We start from the raw sequence: 13,298 nt of genomic DNA on the forward strand, positions 1-13,298 counted from the left end.
GCCGCGTGGGGTCGCTGTGAGTCGTGTCGAGCGGGTTTGGCTAGTGAGACTGAGCTTGTGCAGCGTCAGTCAGTGTAGGTGTTGTTGTTGTTATTCTTCTGTCTTTCCCTGCTTCTTGGGTACCTTAAGGGAAGATGGTGAAATGATGGAATTCGTACTTCTCGCAAAGATTGAGTATGGTGTCTGTATATGATGCTTGATTGAAGAAGAAGAAATGGGTAGAACAAGAAGTACCCGTACAAGACGAAGACCAAGACCCTGGGGGCGATTGGCGGTCTGGTGGAGCCAGATGAGGTAAATGGCGAAAAGTGGCCGTCCCAAACAGAACAGGATGAGCAGCGAGACTCGTGTCCGTGGCTCATGCGACTCGCAGTGTTTGTGCTGTGTTTGTGTGAGATGACTTGTACAGCTAGCTGTATTCACAGCTCGCAGCTCAGCTCTCTCGATAGGTGATGGAGATTGCGATGTGCTGGTGCAAGTGCAGGTGCATGTGTTGCGCTGGACTTGCAGACCTAAGTTGCGGTGTCTGTGTGTTCTCTTGAGATCTATTTTCCCCGTAGCGACTTTATTTAGCTACGCCGTGTATGTCTCCTCTACCTACCTAACTCAATATGGCCATCACCTCTAGAAAATCTGTCCATTACTGACGAGCTTCACATCCTCACCGTCGCATGGCCCGTGATGGAGGAAGGCGTGGCGGATGGCAAAAGTTGGGAGCCACCCGAAACATCTGATGACATAAACAGGCGCTAGCTTGCCCCCCAGGCCACATCGCTGCAGCCACTCACAGGCCGCGCAACCGCATCGCCGTCCCAGGGTCCTTTCCTCGCTCGTGCAATCCCTGCTTCTGCGTGCCTCTGCCTCCCCCCTTCCTGGAACTCTTGGCTGCCCAGTTCCCAGTCGGCGGGCCCAACCGAACTCAGCACTGCCTCTCTCCGCCTGCTGCTGCTTCACAAAATGACATGCGCTGCCTCCATTCGAGGGGGAGAAGAGCTTCTACCGGAGATTGGGACATTCAATCTGTCGGCCGGCTCCAGGGGCTGGACCTTGCTACTCGTGTTGCCAATCTTGATGCGCGATGGCGATGCTTCCTGACGTAACCTCAAAGGCAATTCGCCAATCTCCCCGTCTAAAGCTTTCATTCCTTCCAGCACCAGCTAGTGTTATGTAGTATACATCCACATCCGTCCCTCCGTGAATGCATGAGATTGACAGCTCGCTGATGTCCAAGCAGACCGACGCTCGGGAGTCTGAGCCCACCTCATGGATGGAATCATGGAAACGTGGAGGGGGTCATCGGGGACGCGGACGCAGACGCAGACGCAGACGCAGACGCAGACGCAGACGCAGGAGCTGAGGTTCCAGAGGATGCGCCAACGGTCGTCGTTTGGATAAGCGATAAGGTGCTTCGATGCAGACGCAGCAACAAAGCCTTCAAATCACCTTACAAACCCAAAACCATAATCACGACACAAAAGCAACGCAACAGCCCACCGCCAGTCACCAGAAAGCCATCCCATCCAGGGCGGCGGCGAGGGGAGGTGTGCTAATCCTGCATCCTGACTGGCTGCTCTGATAAGTGATAACGCTGATAAGAGATTGATGAGCAGGGATCGCGAAGAAAAGGCAGGCCCGGGCAAGGGAGCCTCGACTTCCATTTTGGCATCTCATCCTTCCAAGCCCGTCCTGCGTGCCATCCGGAACAGGTACGTACCCTGCCTTGGGTGCCCTGTACTTTTCCCCCGCTAGCCCTGCCACCTCCCTTTCACGCCGCACGCGCGCCCAACCAGTCACCTCAGGCCAACTGCCTGCCGCAATGCGACCCATCCATCGCAGACCACAACCCACCACGACCCGGGCTCGCAAAGTGAACAAGACGGAAGAATTCCCACTCCACGATGGGTTCCCGATGGATCCATTCGCATCTCGGCGCCATCGCGAACCCTTCAGAACACATTGGCCACTTCCAATTCCCGGAATTTCTTCGATGCCATCCCCTTCCATCCCCCGCCATCCCTGCCGCCAACACCTGATGTTGGCCGAATCTGGAACCTCACTTCCGCCAAATCAAGCAGACATCTCGTGTGTCTCCATCTCAGAGAACCACCGCCTCGCTCTTGTCTCCTCTTTTCCCCCTTGAGCGCTCTGGCCATTAGACATGGCTTCTCCAGAATTTCCAAGGCGCCCGCCAACAAACCAGGACATGTCGTGGCATGGACGCTACGCTACCCAAGGAACGCAGTCTTCGGATCGCAACATCGCATCAGAAAATAGAAACAAGCCCAGACCTGGGCCTGTCTCCCCCCGTCCCCCGTCTCCCGGCGGCGGCTCATCAGGTACCCGTCTCTCCCGCGCAAACACCCGCTGTTGGACGGCATCGACAGACACAACACCACCGTCTAGACTTGAAATTCGCAGGCAGATGGGATGAATTAGACGGCAGACGGCTCGCTGCACTGTCAGATATGCCACCGTCGAGAAATACCGGCAAACACGCTACGCCCGCCAGCTTTGCGCTCGAATCAGACACCCAGTCACCCGCCCTTCACTGACCTCATTGCTGACTGACAACACCATTAAGGGGGACCACCCTAAGAAACAAGCTTTCATCATTGCCCATCCCACGCCCGCGCGCCCCGGCACCTCCAGTACAGCAAACCCATGTCTCTGCCTGGCGCCTCTCCATCCCATCTCCCGCCTTGAGCAAACCCCCCTACCANCCCATGTCTCTGCCTGGCGCCTCTCCATCCCATCTCCCGCCTTGAGCAAACCCCCCTACCACCGTCGAGCAGTCCCGGCCAATACACGGCGTCGACTCCGGCACGGGGTCCTTCTTCTCGAAGAAGCCCAGCCCACAGCTTCACCGCAATCCCCCTTGGAAATGGAGATTTCATGCCGCACAGTTGCCAGATATCGGATATCGTGGCACCCCAGGTCACCAACAACCCGTCCCACGTTTTGATCCACAGGTCCATCGCCTTCCCAATCCTTCACCGACGGCCAGCTACATGACACACCTCGTCCTCATCGCTCATCAACGCACTCACCTTACATCAAACGCGCCCAGAAGAGATCGGTCTCAACAACCCAGCTCACCTCCTGGACTCTGACGAAACCGGTGACCCGGATGGCGTGCCTCCCAGCCAGTCGCCGCCTCGCTCACGACGGTACAATAACCGTAGGTCTCCTCCAAGTCACCGCGCCGCAGTCACAATCGCAGGTCACGACCAGAATAAGAATCCAGCGAAGCACCGCGGGCACATCGTTCCCTTCCCCGTCCACCCCGCATCGCTCTGATTTGCTCCCGCTCTTCAGCACCCGCAGAACCGAGCCGCGCTAAAAAGGCGTCCCTTCACCGCCTCCAAGTCTACTGCATAGTATCTATCCGCTTGTCAGACGGGAATATCGGTTTGGACTTTTTGCTCACCCTGCATCGTGCATACAGGCGCCGGGAGCGCATCGCGTGCCGTGGCTTGCAAGCCCCAGATTGCGTACTGTAACATTGGCTCTCACGCGACCTCGAGACCTTATCGGCTGTTTCACGGCGAGCCTTATCGGGGACGAGTTGTGATAATGTTTGATCAGCCGTGACATTTCCCATGCAATTCTCTTTTTTTGGGTTGAAGAATCTCGTCTTGCGGGTAATCTATTTATTGTACATTCAAAGCTCGTCGCCAAGTCTCGAGTCGCCTCGGCATCTGCTCGCAGGCTCGTTCATAACTCATGGCTGGCCAGCATGCAAAACGTCTCTCGCGCCCGTCTCTTGACGGAGTTTGTCGGCCGTCAGCGTCTGCCGCAATGCTGCTCTTCGGTTCCTCCAACTTCCCGTCATCAAGCTCAGTGCTTCACCTTGTAGTCCTCGTCAGGCAGGTACAGATGTCTCTGCGCACCCTTGGCCGTCAGGACGACCATGCGAATGACACCGCCGGAGCTGCCGTCCCACTTGATAGCCTCCTGTAGCGCGCCCTTGACAAAGTCGACGGCGTCCTTCTCCTCCATACCTTCCCTCCAGTTGGCGTCGCAATATCCGTAGATGTATGTCGAACCGGAACCGCCGATGGCGTACGATTGCTTGTGTAGGGAGCCTCCGAGGGGAATGGAGTAGACCTGTCCGCCGTGACGCTCGTCCCAGCCAGCGATGATGAGACCGGCACTGTTCGAGTGAAACGTTAGCACATCACCACCTCATCCATTGTACATTTTCAGGCAGCGGGAACATACGTCAGACGGTCCTTGTTGGCGTAGCAGATCTCCTGGAAGATGGCGCCAGCCGTTTGCGTCATGGGGGGCTTGCCGTTGCGCATGGCGTAGAGACCGAGCTGGTACTGGACAATGTCGGCGACGGCCTGGGTGTCGGCGGCGGAGCCTGATCTGCAGCACCAGATGGTGTCGTGGACTTGTGTGAGCTTGTCGGTGACTCGGTTGGCAATGTACGCGCCCGTCGTTGTTCGGGAATCAGCGCCTGGGGGCATTGGCATGTCAGTCATTTCGTCTCGTCGCTGGCGAGGATGGCAACAATGCTACTGCTATTGGTGACATACCGAGAATAACACCGTCCTTGAAGGTAACTGCCATACTACAAGAACGTCAGGTCGAGGTAGTCGTGATACGGGATCGAGGGGTAGCTTACATTGAGGTTCCGAGGCTGGAATACGTCAGCGGGGTTGCGTAGCTAAACATCGGTCCATTGCCATCACTTACTTGACCTCTCCCTTCTTTAATCTCTCCATGTCGACGTGGATGCCATCTGTGCCAGGTCAGCTCCATTGCCTTCCTTCCATGCCTTCACATCCCCCCACGTTCCCAGGACGCAGGTCCCGCAGCTGGTTGCATCATCCGGGGTGAAGGAGGGAGCTTGCCGTACCTTCGTTGAGCATGCCGGTGGTGGTGAAATCCATCGTGAATTACGCTTCGTCGGTCGTTCGTGTGAATATGACGGTGGGGTGGTGGTTTTCGGTTGGGGAGAGAGGATTTGTTTGATGTGGTCGTCGGTGGGAAGGGCGGCGGTCGTTGCTGAGGGAAGGCTGGCTGGAGCTCAATCGAAGCTCAGGCAGCTCCAGACACGCGTTGGCCTTGCCCGCCTGCGGCTTGCCTACGCATCACGTGATCTTGATGACATAATACAATGGCAGGAGCTGTGGACCATGAGCATGGCGATTGCCAGATGCAAGTTAAAATATTATTTGGTTCATTGAATTAGTTTCACTAGCTCTTTGTTGCATTACAATTTACTGCATGTCTTGTATTTTGTGAGCTCGCAGTAATCGGCTGAGGCGTCCAGAAACGGGAACTGTTATCATCGCATCATCTCATGGGTGGGCTGCAAGGATCCGGAGTTATCTGGTAGCTCCAACACTGGCATCTTCAAATGGGTATATAATTCGAGTAAATCGGTGCTGCTCTGATGTTCTCGCGACGCCTCATGCCGGAATCAGCCTTGACAAAAGCGCCCCAGATATCGAGGTCGCATATCAGCTGAATGCCATGTACAAAACTGGCCCAGCAGACGTCCTCTTTTTACACAAAGGATCCTAATATGTATGAACCTGTTTCCAAACGCCTTTTCCATCTCCTCGCTCGCAGTCAATGCGGTCAACCGCCCTTGGTCAGCCTGCACACCCAGTCAGCATGATTCCATAACGCAAAGCACCCTACAGCCAGCAGCACTTACCCATCCTTTTGCAGCTCGATGCTCGCCTTCTCCCCACCCTCGGCCTTCTTCTTGTCCTCGTCGCCGCACCCGCAGTCGTAAAAGTCGCCAATCTTGTTGCAGTCAAAAATCTCCTTCTTTAACCTCGTGTTGACCTCGTTGTGTACGAAGCAAGCCCAGCCGGCCGCGGCGTTGCGGCTGCTCGTCTGCGGGGGATATTTGGCCAGCAGCTTGCGGAAGTGGGAGGCGCAGTCGCCGCAGGGGTATAGCCTCGCAAAGAGCTGGATGTACGTCTTGAGCGCGAGGGAGTCGTCGGCGGTGGGCTTTTCTGGGAAGCGGGCCATCATCGTGTGGAAGAGCTTCCACGAGGCGCGGCCGAGCTCGGCTCTGTTGGGGGGAACATCATTAGCGGTTGCTTGTTTACGAGCCGGCCGGGTGCTTGCAGGTCGTCGATGCCCGGGGTTCGGCGGAGGGGGGAGGGGGNGATGCCCGGGGTTCGGCGGAGGGGGGAGGGGGGAGGGGGGAGGAAGCTTACTTGGCCGTCGCGTTCTCCAGCTTGGGCGCGATGGACTCGCCGGAGAGGATGCTGTTAGAGATGTGGCCCAGGTCGGGCATGTCGCCGCTCGAGGAGACGGTGTCGCCCTTCAGGGGCGCGGCGGCGGGGGACGGGGCATCGGGGGAGCTGCCGGAGAAGAGGTACGAGATGCTGAAGAAGGCCACGACGGCCAGGATGACCATCAAGGAGAGGTGCTGCCGCCTCGCCATGTTGAATTGTGTCGATATGCGTGTGTACTCAGAGATACATGCGAACAGAGCGGGAGAAGGTTGAAATGTGGTCGCGTGGAAAAAGAAAGGAGGGACACACGAACCTCCTTTGCTGGAGGACTCGGACGGATCGCCTTTTGGGAGTAGCTGTGTGCCTGGCTACGCAGAGTGCACCTGGATAAGGTGCTTGCCTGGGGTTGAGTGCTCCAACTGGCCGGATGGCACGTCCACTGATGATTGCCCCCAAACTCTCTGGAGGGACCGACCTGGACCGGATTGGACCGACGGCACGGAGGGTGGGATATTTGGTCGGCCCACGGCGCAGGGGTTCATCGGACGAGGCTATTTCCCTGCGCCAATCCCATCGCTGTGGTTTCTGCGTTGCGCCATCAGTCGCATGGCCAAAAGTCCCCTCCTGCAGGTGGCTCGATGCATCAGCAGCATTTCTTTGTTCGCGTGGGCGCGCCGGTGTCCGAGTCTGAGGTGGCTTTACCTTGAGGTACCTACCTCATTGCTCGGTTCCCCCTCCAGCGACGCACTTCCCCATCTTCACAGGAGGGACAACCGCTGAATCGCTGTAAAATCAAGGGACCGCCAGCCCTGTGGAATCCATGGCACGTGCGCAGGTGTAACCCCTTAACTTTGATTCAGGTTCACTCCACTTCGGCCCCTGACAGCCGCCTTAATTGCCTCTAACCTTCTCCAGCACTGCAGGAAAAATCCACCAAATAAATCGCCTGCCGTTTCTACCAGGGTGAGGCCATTCCGAGATCCGAAATGGAGGAGACAACGCCCCGTTGGCGTGTCGTGGTCTCATGGGTTTCCGACATGAACGTCCATCGTGGTCCACTATCATCAGGATGCTTTCACCCTTACCAATACTGGGGATATGGAGAGCCCAAAAGTGAAATGTGGTCTTGAAGACCTCATGCGGTACCAGCTTGAGATCGACTCATTCCTCGGAGGAGCACTTCAGAAGCATGAGAAAACTATTTAAACGTGTTATGGGGAGAAGGAAGACAACACAACCACAGTACCGTTTAATTCGAGTTGGTATTCCAAGCCGCCTTTCTACACTCTGTCCCAAAGTTTATCTGGCTACGCCTTCGTGTCCTGCTTCAAATTGCGAAGCGGAACCTCGGGCTCTTCTCTCCCATGGCCTCAATCTCATCCTCCGTCTTGCCGTCCATCAGGTAGTCCATCTTACCCTCGTCTCTCAACTTGTTCTGTCGCCGGAAGTGCACATGCAGCAGCACGTTGAGAGCGAACGAGACCGCCAGCATACCCATACTCGCCGCGTAACCGGGCACAAAACTGCTACCCGCGAACAAGAAAGGCGACGCAACCCCAGAGGAGTTACCAATGGTGAGATGCATCCCCGTTGAGAACGCCCGCTTCCCGTAGCGAGGGTTATTGGTCGGGACCCAAGCAAACGAGATGCCCGCCCCGGCGAAGATGCCGATACTGACGAAGAAAGTGCCCGCATACGACACAGCGTTGCCTTTCTCGGCAATGAGCATGCCGTAGCCCACTATCGAAGAGACGATGGCGCCCATGATGAAGTAGCCGCGGCGCTGCGTGAGGTCACTCACACGGGCGCATGCGACGTAGACGATGGCTCCGACGGCGTAGACTGGGACAGTCATAGCCTGGACCTCGGTCGCGTTCCAGCTGCCGAGACCATGAATGATGGTGGGAAGGAACACGACGAAGGAGTAGAGCATGGTCAGCAGCGGGAACAGCGCGAAGCAGTACGCCCAGGTCGTCCAGTCCCTGATGCCGTCCTTGACGTCCTCCCACTCCATCTCGCGCAGGTTGCGCGCCCTGCCGATCTGCTGCTCGTGGATGCGGACGAGGTTGCGCTTGTCCTCGTCCGAGAGGAACTTTGCCGTCTCGGGGCTGTTTGGCAGGACGAAGGGGATGACGCAGCCGGTGACGATGGTGGGCAGCCCGTTGATGAGGATGATCCATCTCCAGGCGCGCCAGCCGGCGTGGCCGTCCATGAAGCTGATGCCGTATGCGACCAGGCCCCCGGCCACGCCGGAGGCAGCTGCGGTTCCGTAGAAGTAGGCAATCCGAAGAGCGAGGCTTCGCCGGCTGTAAAACATGGACAGGTAGAGGACAACTCCCGGGAAGAAGCCTGCCTCGAACAGACCCAAGAGGCTTTGCTGGTGTGAGAAAGGTCATTTGAGTAAGGTGGAGATGTGTACTTACAGGCGACACACTACGAGGGCAGCGAATTTGTTTACAAAAGCGCTGAAAGTGGCGACGAAGCCCCAGCAAATAGTCAGCCCTGCAAGATATCTCGCAGGCTGCAGGCGTTTGATGACCATATTAGATGGAGCTTCAAATAACTGAGATCCCATCAATATTAGCCAACTTCCATAACTTAGTTCGGTTCAGGGGCAAGCTCACGCAGTAAGTGATGAACAAGACTGAGACTGCCAGTTGGAACTGCCCACGTCCCAGATTCAGATCATCCTCCAAGCCAAATAATCGGGCGTTTCCGATGTTGACTGCACATAAGATTCAGCAACAGACCTGGCTTTGAAGATTGCAAACCCTCACCTCGATCCATCATGTTCATCAGGTATACCCACATGACCATTGGGACAATGCGATAGTCTAGCTTGCGTAGCACGGCGCGCTCAGTCGCCTTGTCAACGATTTCGGTATCTGGGCCCGGTGCTTGTTCGATGGTCTCGACTTGACCAGATGAGGCGTCGGAGTTCTGGGGCCATGCAGCCTTCTCGCCCGGCATGTCGACATTGTTGCTCAAGTCAGCCATGGTTCAATACCCAGGCAAGACGCGACTGTCCTGCTATGACTGATTTACAGATGCAGGAGTCCAAAGGTCAAGAAGAAACCCGATATTCCAAACCAGTAAGAATGGGGAGATGGCAAGAAAAGAAGCAAACAGCCAACGATGTGTGACAGACGGTGAAGATGGTCAGTATTTAAGAGCGAAGACTACCATGGAGAAGACGGGCATATGTGCAAAACTGCTCCAATGAGAGATTCACAGCCAAGCAACACACCTGTGGTTCGCCTGCAATATAGTTCAGGGAGTTGAATCCGTTGGCTATCTTTGCCAATGCTCGTTCTTGGAAAGCAGGCATCCGGTTCCCCATGCGGCATGGTTTCGGTTGGCATTATAGGATAAAAAGCATTGTTGGGGCACGCGTGGCAGAAACCAAGAATATTGGCATGCGGGGGGAGGTCTTGGGCTACAGACATCTCCGGGCTTACATGGTATAATTCGCGGGGATGGTTTCTGGGCGATTTCGCACGCGTCTGGGACTGTCAGCTTTGTGCGCTTGATAATCTACCACCATGACGGCGTGGCGGCGCTGCCGCGCTGCTTGGCTTCCGCAACAAGACACGGTAGTCGAAATACGCGAAAGATAACCAAAATCATGAACGGCCCAACGGAAGCTGTGACCCTTGTTCTCTCGAGATGCGCTGTGTGATGGTTGGTCCGGTGTTGAGTGGCATTTCGCTTGTGTCGAAGCACAGCCTGGTTTCGTACTACGTCTCGCGATATCTCGATAGGATGACTTCCCTAAGACCGAGAATCACTGACGACTAGGTGCTCAAACACTAGATGAGATTATTCATACGCCGTGTTTACCTGCTGGCGAACGAATGGCAAGACGAGTGGCGGTCGCTTGTAGACTTCAAGACACTACATGCCACGCAAGAGGACAGCTAAGATGGCGCCAAGTACTGACATTATCTGTGGCAGATATTTTACAGCTGTCGATTACGGTTACACTGCGTTTGATATCGGGCCAGATGGCCTCTTCCAAAATCCGAAATGAGATGAAGCTGTTATGGACGCGAAGCCCATGGACAGCGTGCTTCCGAGGTCCCAAACCAAATCTTACAAGATTTTGAGATGAAAATGCGCAGAAAAAATGATGGTTATGATGAAGAAGCTCAAGACGATTCCGGCAAGATACGGCAGAAATATCATACTCAGACGTGCGTTGAAGATGTCTCCCAGACTCACCCAGCACGTTGCAGTGACATTCTGCAACTCACAGGTCGAAATTCCTTCTCAAAACAAGAAACTCGACGACGATGAACGCAACATAACCAAGCAACATCAAGCCACCGATGAGACGATCGAATCGACCACCTGTCCACACGGTTATGGTAAATACCGCCGTCGTAACCCAAAGCACCACCAGCTCGACGATGTCCACCCCGCCAGCAGCACCCAGTTCCCCGCGAGAACCAACCATGACAATGCCTAGGCACAGTGTGAGAAGGAAGATATTGCTCCCGACGGTGTTGGCGACGAGAATACCGCCGTGGCCACGGTTGCCGCTGATCACGGCCACAAATTTCTCAGGCAGCGTAGTTCCGATGGCGAGCACGACGATGCCGAAGAGAACCTCGGAAGCGCCAAGGGCGTCTGAGATATTTGTTGCGGCGTGGGATAGGACGTATCCCGACAGACATATCGTGAGGAACCCTAGGAACAGGTACCCGATGTGATACCAGAGACTGCGCCTTCGGCGAGCGAAGTTCTCGGAGGGACGCAGGAGCGGTTGCTGTTCGCCGTTGGACCTCCGGCGGCTGCTAGTCGGAGGTGCTTCGGCGTCGCCTTCATCGTCGCTGGAGCTTTCGCTATCGCTGTCGGAGCCCTCAGGAGCGGTGAGAGATCCGCGACTGATGGCCCATCCCACAGAGATGATGTAAATGGCGAAGGCGACAATGAGAATGATACCTGTAACCTTCCACAGTTCTTCGCGAGGAAAGAAAGTTATAGGAGCAATGACTGTTGTCACGCCCAACAGCAGCAGCGAGTAGATCCGCGCGCTGCGATCGAACTGCATGTGCTCGCCATTCTTACGAAAGAGCAGGCCCAAAGAGAAGGCCCCGAGGATGTTGGAAATCGCGGAGCCAACAATATTGCCCAATGCCAAAGGAGCGCGACCCTGGGCCAAGGCGCTGACGACCACAGCGAGCTGTGACAACGTCAGTCGTCGTGCAACAATACCGGGCAGAAATACCGCCCATCGCCGGGCGGGTTGCGGGAAAAGTGGGCGCGTCTTACCTCCTCCCATTCGGCTCCGGCGGTCAGGAGCGCGATTAGCGTGTCCGGGATGCCGGTACGTCGGGCGACAATGGCTGTGTGGTCGACGAACTTGTCGGCGCCTGATTCGAGGAGGAAAAGGGTGCCGATGAAGACGGCCGCATTGTAGGCGACCACGTTGCCGTCGATCATCTTAAACTAAATGAAGTAGTAGTTGAGTAATATGGGCAGTGAGTCTGCTGGTGTCTTCACCAAATTTGACCGCTGCGATGTGATTTAACCACGAATCTACCAGTTCAATGGCGACGAGGAGTTCCGCGTCTTGTCAGGTTGAGTAATGTTGATTTCCGAAATAACCTGACATGACGAGATGAGAAATTGACGAGCTGGGTTTTCTTGGCATTGACTCTCCGGGGACAAGTGGGGTCCTCGGAGCTGTTCCTCGGAGTTTACGGCGAGGTCTCCGCATCGACTCAGCCGGCACCTAGAAAACCTGGCTGACCCTAAGCATAGACAAGTTTCGAGAAGCTGGACTACCTGTGTTTGTCGAATGGTCGAACAGACGTGACGCTTGTGTTATTACACCCGAGGCAATCGCTAGAACCCCGTCATAGGCGGTACTGCCTTGTATTGAATATTCAAAGTGCTGCAATTGACTTGAATCCTTATCAGAGACTAACAAAATCTGTTCTAGTAAAATGTATCGACATCATTCGCAGCATCATTGAGGGGTTGTGTCGGGGGAAACCTTCGTCCCTTCTGAGAGAGAGAGAGCTAGGTTTTGCAGGGATCAGCTCCAGTCGCGCTCACTACAACTGAAATGACTTCATAGGTGTAAGCGCATGAGTGAAGCAAAATGATTTCCAGCTTGCTTACGAAAAGCTTGAAATGACTTCAAGCCTTATGCTTCAAAGTGAAGATAATAATGAATAAGAATGGTTGTTGTCCTGGACATCCGACACGATCTGAGGACTCACGTGAAACATTATGGACGTGCACGATGTGCCGAGGTTCAATTCGCCTGCTTGAATACCACGCCGCGACAACTTCATCTTCATCAACCATTTACCGCGAAACTAAGATTCCGTCGATAGAGATCAGCCACAATCTTAGTCAGAATGAGCGAAACTTCAAACAAGAAAGCAGATCCTGAGTCCCTACCGCAATCTGTGGACGATCTCAAAGCACTGCCATGGTGTCGCACCCTTCTCTCCGCTCCTGGCGTCACCACCTTCATCCCACCATCTAGAGTCCCAGAAAACACCAACCCCCACGACAGGTTCTTCGGAAAAACCATGAACAACTCAACTGGAATTCCAACATGCATATGTTTCCACAACGAGGCGCCTGGAAAGTCAGTTATCACCGAAATGTCAATTCTGTTCGCGCTCTCAAGAGGGATCGACGGATACCCGCACATCGCACACGGTGGCATAGTCGCAGTGCTCATCGACGAGGTCTTGGGCATCCTCATACAGAGAAACATGGACACCGACAGAGATAGCCCGGTTTTCAGGATGAACACCGTGACTGCTTCTATGGACATCAAGTACCTGAAGCCGGTGACGACACCAGGTGTAGTGCTCGCAGTGGGGCAGATCAAAGAAATCAAGGGCAAGAGGATCTATCTCAGAGCGGCCGTCAAAGACTACAAGGGAGTCGACCTTGCGACATGCGAGTCGCTCTGGGTTGCGATTCCGAGGCCGAAGATGTGAAGAATGGACTGGAGACTAGTAGGTTTTATAGAGCGAGCTGTCCTAGATGTTCATAAACTCTTCAACACTTCCCGTCAGTACAAGAACTTACTAGTGACTTGGCAAGTGAGCTCGTGGCAGCACG

The 13,298-nt window shown here is 55.1% G+C and overlaps 5 protein-coding genes across 5 annotated transcripts; 1 reads left to right on the forward strand and 4 right to left on the reverse strand.

The window, feature by feature from the left end:
• Positions 1-3,837: 3,837 nt before the first annotated feature.
• Positions 3,838-4,898, reverse strand: GCG54_00010657 (Proteasome subunit beta type-1; the record flags this gene model as incomplete). The annotated part of the gene is made up of 6 exons (XM_045410576.1): positions 3,838-4,153; positions 4,222-4,462; positions 4,542-4,576; positions 4,631-4,645; positions 4,702-4,747; positions 4,865-4,898. The coding sequence occupies 6 exons, from the start codon at positions 4,896-4,898 to the stop codon at positions 3,838-3,840; spliced, it is 687 nt and encodes a 228-aa protein (XP_045258144.1).
• A 769-nt stretch (positions 4,899-5,667) lies between these two features.
• On the reverse strand, positions 5,668-6,415 carry GCG54_00010658 (FAD-linked sulfhydryl oxidase ERV2; the record flags this gene model as incomplete). Its single annotated transcript, XM_045410577.1, has 2 exons — positions 5,668-6,037; positions 6,186-6,415. 2 exons carry the CDS (start codon positions 6,413-6,415, stop codon positions 5,668-5,670), a joined length of 600 nt encoding a protein of 199 aa, XP_045258145.1.
• Positions 6,416-7,533: 1,118 nt separating this feature from the next.
• GCG54_00010659 (putative transporter) lies at positions 7,534-9,203 on the reverse strand (the record flags this gene model as incomplete). Its single annotated transcript, XM_045410578.1, has 4 exons — positions 7,534-8,578; positions 8,630-8,769; positions 8,831-8,931; positions 8,984-9,203. 4 exons carry the CDS (start codon positions 9,201-9,203, stop codon positions 7,534-7,536), a joined length of 1,506 nt encoding a protein of 501 aa, XP_045258146.1.
• A 1,252-nt stretch (positions 9,204-10,455) lies between these two features.
• Positions 10,456-11,651, reverse strand: GCG54_00010660 (putative antiporter CaxA; the record flags this gene model as incomplete). Its single annotated transcript, XM_045410579.1, has 2 exons — positions 10,456-11,391; positions 11,481-11,651. 2 exons carry the CDS (start codon positions 11,649-11,651, stop codon positions 10,456-10,458), a joined length of 1,107 nt encoding a protein of 368 aa, XP_045258147.1.
• A 926-nt stretch (positions 11,652-12,577) lies between these two features.
• Positions 12,578-13,174, forward strand: GCG54_00010661 (uncharacterized protein; the record flags this gene model as incomplete). The annotated part of the gene is made up of 1 exon (XM_045410580.1): positions 12,578-13,174. One exon carries the CDS (start codon positions 12,578-12,580, stop codon positions 13,172-13,174), a length of 597 nt encoding a protein of 198 aa, XP_045258148.1.
• Between the last annotated feature and the right edge of the window lie 124 nt (positions 13,175-13,298).

The sequence above is a fragment of the Colletotrichum gloeosporioides genome (genome assembly GCF_011800055.1).
Source record: "Colletotrichum gloeosporioides strain Lc1 chromosome Unknown consensus_89, whole genome shotgun sequence".
In the NCBI taxonomy this organism is placed as follows: domain Eukaryota; kingdom Fungi; phylum Ascomycota; class Sordariomycetes; order Glomerellales; family Glomerellaceae; genus Colletotrichum; species Colletotrichum gloeosporioides.